This window comes from Phoca vitulina, unplaced genomic scaffold (assembly GCF_004348235.1).
Source record: "Phoca vitulina isolate PV1807 unplaced genomic scaffold, GSC_HSeal_1.0 scaffold93, whole genome shotgun sequence".
NCBI classification, from domain to species: Eukaryota; Metazoa; Chordata; class Mammalia; order Carnivora; family Phocidae; genus Phoca; species Phoca vitulina.
The window spans coordinates 2,270,361-2,282,666 of record NW_022589796.1 but is presented as its reverse complement, the minus strand read 5'-3'; the positions used below and the strand labels follow the sequence as shown (position 1 = coordinate 2,282,666).

The window sequence follows — 12,306 nt, the reverse complement described above, 5'->3', positions numbered from 1 at the left end:
AAAATTTATATCATGATTCCCTAAGTTATGAATGAAACTTATAACAAATCTGCAATTATGGGGGCATATGACCATATTAAAAATTTTAAAAAGTGTATATTCTAAATAAAAAAGCTATGCCACCACAAGATCAGTGGGAAACCTTAAGTTATTGTAATAATTCATCGAGTTTTACTAGTTAGACAGAAAAGTTGATTTGAAGCAAATACCATGATGCACTTTTTTTATATAGAAAATGATCACAAAATCAGTCAACCCAGGATGAGTGAGTATAAAAGCCACCCAGTATGAAAATAAATATACAAGTCTTTATTGCTTATAAAATGATACAGATGCTGAATCTATAAAATAATAACTTTAACTCTTTTCAGATCAGTTTCCTAAATTTTAGTGATTTACATTGAAATGTAAATAGCTCCTAAAATAGTCACGAAAGCCTAGTCTTTAGAAAGGTTCTCTACAGTTAATTTGTAGGCATGAAGATCTGTTTTAAATATTGGCCCTTAAAAACTTCATTTGACGCAAACTGAGTCAGAGTATTCTTTTTTAGGATTCCAGATAAGCACAACTGCTTGAGATGATCTTTATGAGACACTTACAGTATTTCATTAGACATTTTTCACGAGTGCAGTTTTGAACAGAAGATAATAACACTCACAGTTCTCCAGAGCCGCATGATTGGAAATGCGGCTCTTGTCAATCTGGTGTTCAGTTGCCACAGAAGAAAACTCAATGTTGCCAACATTCAAGATTGCAGCCAGTATACTGTATATACTTCCAAGTTGCTGAAACACACCATAAAAATGTAAGCATCACCCTCCCCTGGAGAGTATAGCAAGGCAGTGGCGATGGCTGGGGACAGAGTGGGGAAGAATGCTAAGGCTCCAGCATAAGAAGGCTATCCCGCAGATGATGATGTCAGACAATGAGACCCAAGTAGGCTCCGTCTCCTTAGCTATTTTAATATGAGAGGTGAGCATGGTGCCTGTTACCCAGTGAGTGCTGAAAGAAATATTTTGCAATTGCAAATATGAATAAAAAATAGAAATGAGGAGCTCCGCAAGGAGGAAGTAGCAACGATCGAATTCCTGAGACCACAGATAAATCTATCTATGGGAAACTTAACTTCAGAACTTAATGTGGTCATTTCCAGATGTTCGTTCCCCGTGAAGCCATCTTAAAAGTGACATTATATGTGTGGATAAACGAGAGTTAAGAAAGAGAAATCCAAAGATCCCAGCACCAAAATCAAAGGATATGTGTGATTTAAGTATAGGCATGAGAACTTTGGACTACAGCTTGGAGTTTATAGCAGTAAAACCCTTTTAAATAAGGTACATCAAAAATACATTCGGAAACACACACCCATACCCACAACTCGTCTTGGGGGCACTGGAGGCATTTTGCCAAGGAGTCGATGGTAATTGTAGGTGTCATTCCAACTATGTTCAAAGTGTAGTAAGTTATAGGAAAGAGACAAAATCCTTTATTGTTTTCTTATGTTGCTGCCTTGATTCTAACCCAGCTCCTACACTTAGAAATGATTATTCCATCTGCTCCAACATTCCAAGTCATGATAAAAACTGGATATGGAAAAAATCTTCAGGGATATTTATTCATTCATCTACAACATATATGAATATAGATTAAATGAATATATAAACATTAAAATAAATATATTTATTGAACGAATATATAGACATATCTGTGTCTATCTATGTATTCACTTATCCAAATGCACATGTATTTTATGCCAGGCACTGCTCTAGGCACAGGGGATTTAGCAGAGGCAGGACGAAGATATATGTTTCCTTGGGGTGTTCAGGCAGTGAGAAGGCAGACATTAAGAAAAGAAACAAAGAGACAAACATGACATTTTCAGTAACAAATGGGCTGGGAAGGAAATAAAATGGAGAGGAGGGAGAGTGACTGGGAAGGGCAGGGAGGGCCTTTTGAGTCGGGGAGTTTAGGGAAGGCCATCCTTTGGGAAGCACAGGCCTGGATGACAAGCTAGTCAGCCAGGAAAAGAACTGGAATCAGACTGTTCCAGGCAGAGGGGCCAGGAAGGGCAAGGGCCTGGCTTGCAGAAAGCAAGTCAGAGTGGGGCTGGAGGACAGCGAGTAAGGGGCAGGAATGTGGGTGTGATAGGAGCCAGGGAGGTGAGTTTGGGCAAGACCAGCCACCAGAGAGAGTTTGGGTTTCCTTTGAATGGCCATGGAAAGCCACTAGAGATTTCAAAGCAGGCAGTTTTGATATTTTAAACATGACTCGCCAGGATGTGGAAATGAATGGATTGGGGGCAGACGGAAAAGTAGAATGGGCAGGAGGCTAGTGAGAGGTGGTGGCTTGGACTAGAACAGTAAGCAGTGGAGAAAGAAAGCAGTAGATGGACTGGGGCATATTTTGGAAGTAGAACAATAAATATGCTGATGGGCTGGATGTGAATCCCTTTTCTATGAAAATTCTCCTGGTAAGGAATTCCCATTTGTAATATGCATAACTTGTAAAGAAGCAACCAGCGTGGGCTTCAATGGCAGATGGACAAATAAATACAGCATCCAACATCCTGCTCTATTTTTCTTGAGAAAACTATAGACCTTATGGATAATCTACACCAGGAATACTCCATAAGTAGATTGTTGAGAACTATGTTCCTTCAACACTTTGTGTGTTTGTCAATTATGGACTGGAAAGTTCAGATATGTAAGTTCCAAAGTCATATTTTAACAGTTTTTAGAGATTCATTATAGAGAATCACATGCTGAATCAATCGACTTTTAATTCTTATTCAACTGTTTATGAGGACTGCGTAATCTTTCTAGACTGGGGCTCTCTTTGATATCCTATAATTACAATATTCATTTGGATTAAAGTTGGAGCCTCAGAAGAGAGCAAATCAGGGCCCTGGCCCAGTTTGGCTTGGCAGCTAGATTGACGGGGCTCAAAGGGGCCTGACCTCAGGTATAGGTATGACCTTGACCAAGCACTTGGGTTATTCATGGTACAAACACTAATTATCTCTGATGCTGGTCATCCCAAGGAATCCAAAACAATTTTTATTTGCTGGTTAACAATAATAAGCAAAAGAACATTTTTCCAAATAAAACTACCAAGGCAACCTAACAACTTTCTATGGACTTTGAATGAACTGAGATTTGAAGCCTGACTCCCAGACCTTCACTGTTCTGATGTATCAGGCTCCAATCTATTCCACTGCTGCTCTGGACATTTCTGCTCTTCTCTGTGCTTATACACTAGGCTGATCTGCCATGCAGACAGCAACCCAAAACTACGTGTGTGGGCAAGGTCACTTTCCTCTCTACACTGAGTTAATCTGCCTAAGCAAAAGAATTCTGTTAGAAGGACTCTTCCTCTTCCAGAGGTTTATTGTACTATACCTCTTATTCAGTCATCCACCCATCCATTCGTTCATTCAACCGTCATCTGTTGACTATTTATTAAGCACTATGTGAGATACTGGATATATATCAATAAATAAGAATAATTTCTGCTCTCAAGCACTTTACACACTCCTAGAACCAAAGGGCATGGATCATTTCCTATACTGAATTTCTATATGGATCATTTCTACTTTATGTATTTTAGTATAGTTTTTTTTAATTAATAAACTTTATTTTAGAGTAGTTTTAGGTTCACAACAAAACTGAGTGGAAAGTGCAGAGTTCCTATTTAGCCCCTGTCCTCCCCCCTCCACACACACAGCTTCCCCCACTATCAATATCCTGCATTAGAGCGATACATATATCATAATCAATGAACCTACACTGACACATCATTATCACCCAAAGTCCACAGTTTAGAGTTCACTCTTGGTGTTGTACATTCTATGGATTTTTACAAAGGTATAATGGCACATTTCTACCATTATAGCATCATACACAGGATTTCCATTGCCGACAGGTCCTCTGTGCTCTGACTATTCTTCTCTCTCACAATCTCTAACCACCACTGGTCTTTTATGACATGTCTCCATAGTTTTGCCTTTTCCAGAATGTCATATAGTTGGAATCCTACAGTATATGACCCTTTCAGATTGGCGCTCATTCAGTAATGTGCATTTAAAGTTCCTCCATGTCTTCATGGCTTGATAACTCATTTCTTTTTAGCGCTGAGTAATATCCCATTGTTGGGATGTGCCATAATTTATTTATCCACTCACCCACTGAACTGGACATCTCAGTTACTTCAAGTTTTGGCAATTATGAATAAAGCTTCTGCAAACATTAGTGCACAGGTTTTTGTGTGGACATACATTTTCAATTCCTTTGGGTAAATACCAAGGACTTCGATTGCTGGATCACATGGTAAGAGTATGAGAACTCTTCCCATGGAGAATGCCATGTGAAGAAGAACTTTTTTTTTTAAGATCTTTATTTTTGAGTCATCTCTACACCCAATGAGGGGCTCAAACTCATAACCCTCATAACCTTGAGATCAAGAATCATATGCTCTACCGATTGAGCCACCCGGGAGCCGCCTGCCATGTGAAGAAGAAGACAGAAATCAAAGTGAGGCATCTGCAATCCAAGGATCCCTAAGGATTGCCAGGGAATCACCAAGAAGTAGGGAAGAGGCATGGATTTTCCCTCACAGCCCTCAGAAAAAACCTAACCTTGGGTCAGACTTCTGATCTCTAGAACTGTGAGGAAATACAGTTCTGTTGTTTAAGTCACTCAGTCTGTGGTACGTTGTTATGGAAGCCCCAGCAAAGAAATATAGTATCAATGCTTTTTTGTTAAATTTATGGATAAGATGTATAACCTTGGGATAATCAATGTGTTTATTCCTTAACTGCTTAAAACCCTAAGTCTCTACTATGTATAGAGACATAGTAAGACAACCTGACAACTACTTTTGTGACTTGAATTTAAACACTTATTTGATAGTACTCTTATAATTTTAGTTTGAAAAGCATAACTTAATTTGATTGCAAATTGTATTCAAATATATAAGATAATTTGAGCTACATAATAATTTTGAATTATTATATTTTCAGGGCTAATAAGTTTAAGTGCTTAAGAAGATTTAAATGATCAGAAAGTTTAGAAAGTCCTTATCAGTCCTTGTAAGACTGCTGTGTCAGTCATTTGGAATATATGAAAGACTGAGATGTACTAAATTTTTACATAGTTTCAGGCATTTAAAGAACTTAATTAATTATGTCTGTTTAGGATAACTTAAAATTATGTTTATTAGTTAAGTGAACAAAGGTGACTGAAAGTTGTTTCTATTCTTATACAAAGATTGTTAGATGCACAAATTGAAATAAAAGATGTGTCAAGAGAATAAGAAGACAAGCCACAGATTGGAAGAAAATACTAGCAAAAGGCACATCTGAGAAAGGACTGTTATCCAAAACATACAAAGATTTTTTAAAACTCAACAGTAAAAAAACAACCCGATTAAAAAAAATGAGTTAAAGACCTTAACAGACACCTCAGCAAAGAAGATATACAGATGGCAAGCAAGCATATGAAATGCAGGGAAATGCACGTGTCATCAGGGAAATGCAAATTAAAACTACAAGGGGATACCACGGCATACCTCTCAGATTGGCCAAAATCCAGAACACTGACACCACCAAATGCTGACCACGGTGCAGAGCCAAAGGAACTCTCATTCACTGCTGGTGGGAATGCAAACTGTTACAGCCACCTTGGTAGACCGCTGGATGGTTTCCTAAAAAACTAAACATACCCTTACCATATAATTGAGCAACTGAGATCCATGGTATTTGCCCAAAGGAATTGAAAACTTATGTTTTCAGCAAGAGTGAATCCTAATGTTCACTATGGACTTTGGATCATAATGACATGTTGGTATAGGTTTGTCTGTTTCTGTGTAGGTTCCTAAGAATTCCACATGATTTTCACACCTTAGTTCCAGTTCATGCTGCTCTTTTCCTCCCTCTTATACATAATCTCTTAGAACCTTTCAGAGACCAACCACTAGACTTCATGTTTCTGTAACATTCTCTGTTTGTTATCATGGCATTGATTATATCTTATTGAAATTATGCTTTGTGTGTGTGTCTTTATCAGATTATAAACTGAGGATAGTGACTGTGCTTCACTCACGGCACTCAATTAATGCTCATCAAGCTGTTTTCTTTTGCATTGATTAAGTGACAGTAAACTTTTCTTCACCCCATTCAAGAGAGTGGTGAGAAAAAGGACAATCCCTGGACCTCTAAGTAGGTGGGGATCACCGTGGACTGTGACAAAGTGACAGGAGCCCAGGCTGAGAGGTGTGGCACTACCCAGTCTGGTCCTGGGAGAACCAGAATGCTGTTGCAGCCATTGAGCAAGGACAGAGAAGGCAGGATGGGGAGGAGCAGGCGGGGGCAGGGACCCACAGGCCGGGACACTGTCGGAGCCCACATTACCAGCCAGATCAGAACGGAGGGGAGGGAAGGAGAAGCCTGCCATGAGCATTTGCTGTTGTTTGTATGTAAGGGATATTCATATGCTCTCTGTGCGTAGGTTGAATTTTGCACATACTTAAAGCCATAAAATGACATGACCAATCTGCAAAGATTAGGATAAAATTAAACAGCCTTCAATTTTAGTTATCAAATCATAGATAATGACACTTATTGTACTGATAATGAAACTTATATCAGAGAGGTTTAGTTATTGGTCTAAGGATGCAGAGCTAGAGACAAGCCATGCCAAGGACTTTCACCCACAGGTCCTGACTCCCTAGTCCAGAATGAGTGTTATTTTAATCTACAGTCTTCCTGGGTCCTGTCATTCATTTCATTCAGGTCATCAATGTTGGCTAAGTTACATTCTAGAATTACAACTTATTTTATGCATTTTGAATGAAGACAAGTAGGTATCAACTTATTATTTTTAAATCCTTATCAAATGACTAACTAAAAAGAGTGATATATCTTTCTCACCCCAGCCAAAATCAATTTTTTAAAAGCATTTCACAGAAATTCACTTAAAATACTAAAAAAATTTCTTTCACATGTATTATTTTATCATAACAAAAATGATAACTCATAGTCCAAAGAAAATGTATTAGATTGTTATTTTAGATGATCGTAAGAAATGTAAGCAAAATTAAAGCAGAAAAAGTCATTCTCATCTTAGACTTAAGACCTATGACTCTGCAAAGAAAAACAGATAAAACTTCCTGTCATGACATCATAAATATTGTCTCTAAAATGAGTTGAATCACAAAACTAGTAATCATTTATTTTAAAACTGTGGCAGGAAAATGGCTGAGAAAATCATATGTTTTAAAAAGTTTTAGAGTTTTCCAATTTGTGTGATTTTTAGAGAATATCTGATTTTGCTTTGCCTGTCATTCCTTTGGATTATGCTGACTCAACAGTCACAAGTGAATTGCAGCCCCTAGGGATCTTTAAAGGGACACAGACACCCTGGGTGCTATCAACACCCATGAGAGAACAGTAAGGGGGGGAGAGAGAGAGGGAGAGGGAGAGAAAGGTACTCATCTTAGAGAATCACCATAACTTTGCTGCAGTGAAGTGTGAAGGCAGCAAGCTCTGCTTGGGGGAGGTGAGAATCATACTACTTAACTTGATATTGAAAGCTGCCTAATTCCAAAATGGAACTGAAGCAGTCACTGACACAGGACATACCAAGAAAGCTAGTGAGATTAAAAAAAAAAAAAAGATCAGGACTTGGATAAAAAGGAAGTAAACATCTACTCAGTTTAAGTCCACTGTCTCCAAACCTGGACGGTCTGCCCCGTTAACTCTCGGGAGTCTTTGCTTTTAGATGGGAGACACCACATCTTAGGAGAGTCACCTTGGACTCGACTAAAAGTCTTCACAAGATATTTAGCAGGGATTGTGTTTCCCTCCAGAAAGAGATTTTATATTTTCCTTTATTCTAAGCTGTGTGTTTAGATGTTTGCATGTCTAATGAACACTGAGCATGTTTAAGTTTGGAATATTATGTTTTAAAGAAACGAATTAGATTTGTCAGTAGATGTTAACCGCAAGGCTGGTTTCATTTTAATGTTACTAAACATCGTTCTACCAAGCAAGAGAAAGGAGATGAGCCGAATATAAGTAAAACCCTGCCTCTAATGAGGGGGACTTAGAAGTAAACAAACCAATTAAAAATGATTCTCTGCTTCTAAGATAGCAACCTCTGGGGGAGGGAATTGCTAAGAAGATCAGCTCTTCTGATGACAAAAAGCAGGGAAAAGAACTATGAAGGGATCCAGCCCTGGTCAGAAGCAGAAGCTGCCTGCCTGGTGTACGACATGCTTCCAGTTTGGAGAATGCCCTGAGATGCAGTTAACCTCCGATGTGTCCCCTAACTGATCAGGAATGGGGCTGGACCACAGTCCAAAGGGGCATCTATCACTAGCAACATTCTTCTTATGACCAAGGATTGGAGAAAAGGGTAGATGGCCGCTTTTTTCTTTAGTCACTGCACCCAATACATAGGCTTCTGCTTTAAGAGCCAGGATACCACCCCCCAGTGCTTAAATCAACTTGTCTCCACAGGTAAAAGCTGTGGGTGAGGGCAGGGGGCAGTGTTAGGTTGGGGAAATGAAGAGCAGAAGGGGAGGAGCCCCATTTGAATGTGAATTTTGCCAGGAAGAATGAGGAAGGTGATCTGGGCAGCATCTTTACCCAGGGAGGGACTGGGGTCGGGGTAGGGTTAGGGTTAAACTAATTCCTACCATGTCGGCCAGCAGAGCAGCAAACATCCTATTTTTACTCACGATGCAGCCAATCTAGGATTATACCATGCTGACACACTCAGAGGAGGACAAGATCTTGGTCCTGTGAGCTGAGAGCAAAAGACCCCAGTGATCACCTGTGATGCTCAGGACATCAGAAGGGGAGCATAAGAAGGGGAGGTGGAATATGGCTGAAACTCATGCCTCCCGAGTCAGGGACTTCCTCACCCAGAGCTGAACCAAAGACAAACACATTTATTTTACCTATAACAATAAAAATAACAGTTTTATTAGGCAATGTATTAGGGTTATCTGTGACTCTGGATATGACAGTTCAGAGGTTGTTTCTAAAAGGTAGTCAGGTCGACACGATGCCACAACCAGACCTCAGAGTACACAGCGGGTGGACACCACTCTACTTAGGTGAGACAGCCACAGGAAATTCTATACGCTTAAGAACCTCTCCATTGTCAACACCTATACCATCCTCATTGTTTCTCTCCTGGCTCTCCAACAAAGGCTGCTATTGGTCAAGTCAATTCTCCCATCCTCATACATCCATCCAGTCACCCTGCCAACCTTTGTCGTCACTGTTGTCTTCTCTTTTGTGAGGGTGGAGCAGGGGAATGAGACTCATACATGGGCCACTGTAAGAACCAGGCATCTGTCTCGCAGGAGAACGTTCTTCACAGTAACATTATAGCTAAGAGCAGAGTACGGGCTTTCTCCAAAACCTTCAGAAATCTTATCAAACAACTGCTTCTTTGTTCCATTTTACAGCCTAAAAGCTGTCTACTGCATCGACAGATAGAAGGTCCCCAGTCATCTCCTTTTGCCCAGGTACCTCAGAGCCACCGAGTTTCCCTATCTGAGCTACAGTTCACTGGTTATGAACTTGACAGCCTGAGTTGTAAGCCCATAGTTCCAGGGAGGATCCATGAATCTACAGAAAAAATGCATCATTCAGAAACAAAGATGGTCAAGTTGAAGTCTCTACTTCTAAACCAAAAAGTTACTCAACTTCAGCTCAAGACCTCTTGTGATTAAAGTATTTGCCGAAGGGGGATGGATTCCATCTTGGCTTGCCATTGAGTCTATGGTATTGTTTTCTTCTTGTCCATGTAATTCACAGTTGTCTGGCAAAAACTGAGAAGTCTTTGGGGAGGGTCATGGTAATAATTTCTCTCTGGTCCAGAAGGAGTTATTTCTCCTTGGTTGGTCCTGGAAACAGCCTGCCAGTTTCCCTATGAACGCTCAACCTCTTACCCACCTCTCCCCACAACCAATTAATTCATCTAGAAACAGGGTAGCAATGTTTATGCAGAATTCAAGGAGGAACTCTAAATTCTGGGGCTGTAAAAGCAGCCAGGTAGGGAGTCCCCCCCATCACATCTGAATTCCTCTTGGCTATGAATAAAAGCCACATTAGAAAAAATTTACTCTACAAGTTTAAGTGCTTCCCGATGGACAAAGATTATTCTGGTTTTATCTAGACCTCCCCTGAAGGCCTGAAGGCAGGGCCTAATTTCAAGTCAAAAGAAAAGCTAGTTATCTGTCCTTCTTTTCCAACCTCACTCGATTGGCAGAGATCCCACTTTGTTCACTAGCGTCAAGGTGTTGAGAATATCTTCCCCACTGGCCTGAAGCAAGATACCTAAGGTGGAGCCAAAAGCTTTCAAAGAGAAGGCAAGACTATATTACTTAGTGCTAAGTCTCGTAGTTCCACATTTGGAGAAAATGCACTTGTCAGCAAACTTTATGTCAAGAACATGTACATCTTTATAAATACTATTTTCTGGCAAACAAATGGACCAATGCACTAAAGGTTATTGTTGACAGCCTTCCGTTTAGAAGGGGACAGCTCTGCCTTAAAAAATGATTAGTTCAATAACTTCACTGCACATAGTTTGAATGACTTTTGTAGTCTCACTTCTATCAGCATCTTTACATTTTATATCCTGCTGATAAAATTTTCCAAATTTCTGGAGATTATTTTCCAAATTTCTAGGCATTATTTTTAGCTCAAGCTCTTAGTAGGGATCTGTAACCCAAGGAGTATCCATAAACTTCTTAAGCAGACACATTAACTGTTTAAAGCTACAGGAGTGTCATTTATAAAAATGAAACTAAAACTCAACAAATTACACATTACCTTCCTGAAAGAGTTCATCTAAAACCCTGACGCACATTCAGGGTGAAGTAGTATCTTTTATCACAGTATCGAATCAACAAATAGTAAACTGTTAAGAGCAGAGACTGAAAGCTTCTTTAAAAGCCTTTAGGAGTTCCTATTAAACAAGATACTTTGTTACAAAAATTAAAAACAATAAACCCATGGCATGAAAGAAATCTTTATGACTCAAGCCCTAGATGCCTGCATTATTAAATAAGTATGAAGAACCAAGTATTCTCCTTAGGAAAAAGACCAACAAAAGAAACCAAGTGACTAAATTAATAAAAATATAAAAATAAAATTAAAATCAGTAATATAGATAGTGAAAAAATTATAGGATGGGTGAACATATCCAATAGCTGCTGTTTTGTTTTTGTTTTTAAGATTGAAAAATGCTTGTAAGCCCAATTAGAGATAAAAGGAAGTAATGTGAAAGGAAACACAACCAGAATAAATTAAAAGCATAAGAAAAAAGCATCAGTCATATCTGTGGTATCAGATCTGATGATGATTTCTTAGGAAAATATAGACAGCCCAAAAAGAAAACAAAATTGAAGTAGATAATTATTACAGAAGAATCAGAAAGGTGATTTAAAAAGGCTCAGAACCAGAGGCACACATAGCTGAGTTTTCTCTAACCTTAATTCAAAGTTTTAAAAACCACCGTTCCATCTTCTCTAATGACAGGAATAACCTGGGATGCTTATAAAAGGCCCAGATGACTAGGTCTCTTCCTTGGAAATTCCTATATAGCAAGTCTGGGTAGGACCTAAGTATCTGCTTTATGTCTCCGGAAACACTGAGAACTAATTTTAACTCTGATTTAAACTTTTTTTTTTTTTTAAAGGTTTATTTATTTGAGAGAGACAGAGAGAGAGAGAGCAAGCACAGGCCTGCGTGCATTGGTAGGGGAAGGGCAGAGGGAGAGGAAGAGTAAGAGAATCTCAAGCAGACTCCTCGCTGAGCAGGGAGCTGGACTTGGGACTGGATCCCATAACCCTGAGATCACGACCTGAGCGGAAACCAAGAGTCCGATGCTTAACCGACTGAGCCACCCAGGCGCTCCTCTGATTTAAACTTTTATAGGCCAAAGAAAAAAGATTTAAAAAACCTCACTGATATAACTTTAATATGCAAATCTGATAAAGATATAAAAGAAAACTGTAAAACAATAGATAAATTTCACTGATGAATAGAGATGTAAAAATTCTAAATAAAACACCAGGACATGGAATCCAGAAATTTGCCAAAGAGAAGTACAGTTTGATTACATTAGATTTATTCCAGAAATGTAAGGATACTTACATATTAAGAAATCTATCAACATAACAAGTGATATCAACAATTTGCTGCAGAAAAATACGATTATGTCAATTGATAATAAAAAGACATTTGATAAAACTCTTCAGGATTCCTAATAACAGCCCTAAACAAAGCAA

At 39.0% G+C, this 12,306-nt stretch overlaps 1 protein-coding gene across 1 annotated transcript in view; it reads right to left on the bottom strand.

Moving 5' to 3' along the window:
• The window catches only part of MYO3A (myosin IIIA), a 229,963-nt gene that overhangs the window by 102,036 nt on the left and 115,621 nt on the right, over positions 1 to 12,306 (bottom strand). Inside the window, exon 16 of the mRNA XM_032396700.1 lies at positions 659 to 785. Within this exon, the coding sequence (XP_032252591.1) occupies positions 659 to 785 (127 nt within the window). The remainder of the gene's footprint in view (positions 1 to 658; positions 786 to 12,306) is intronic.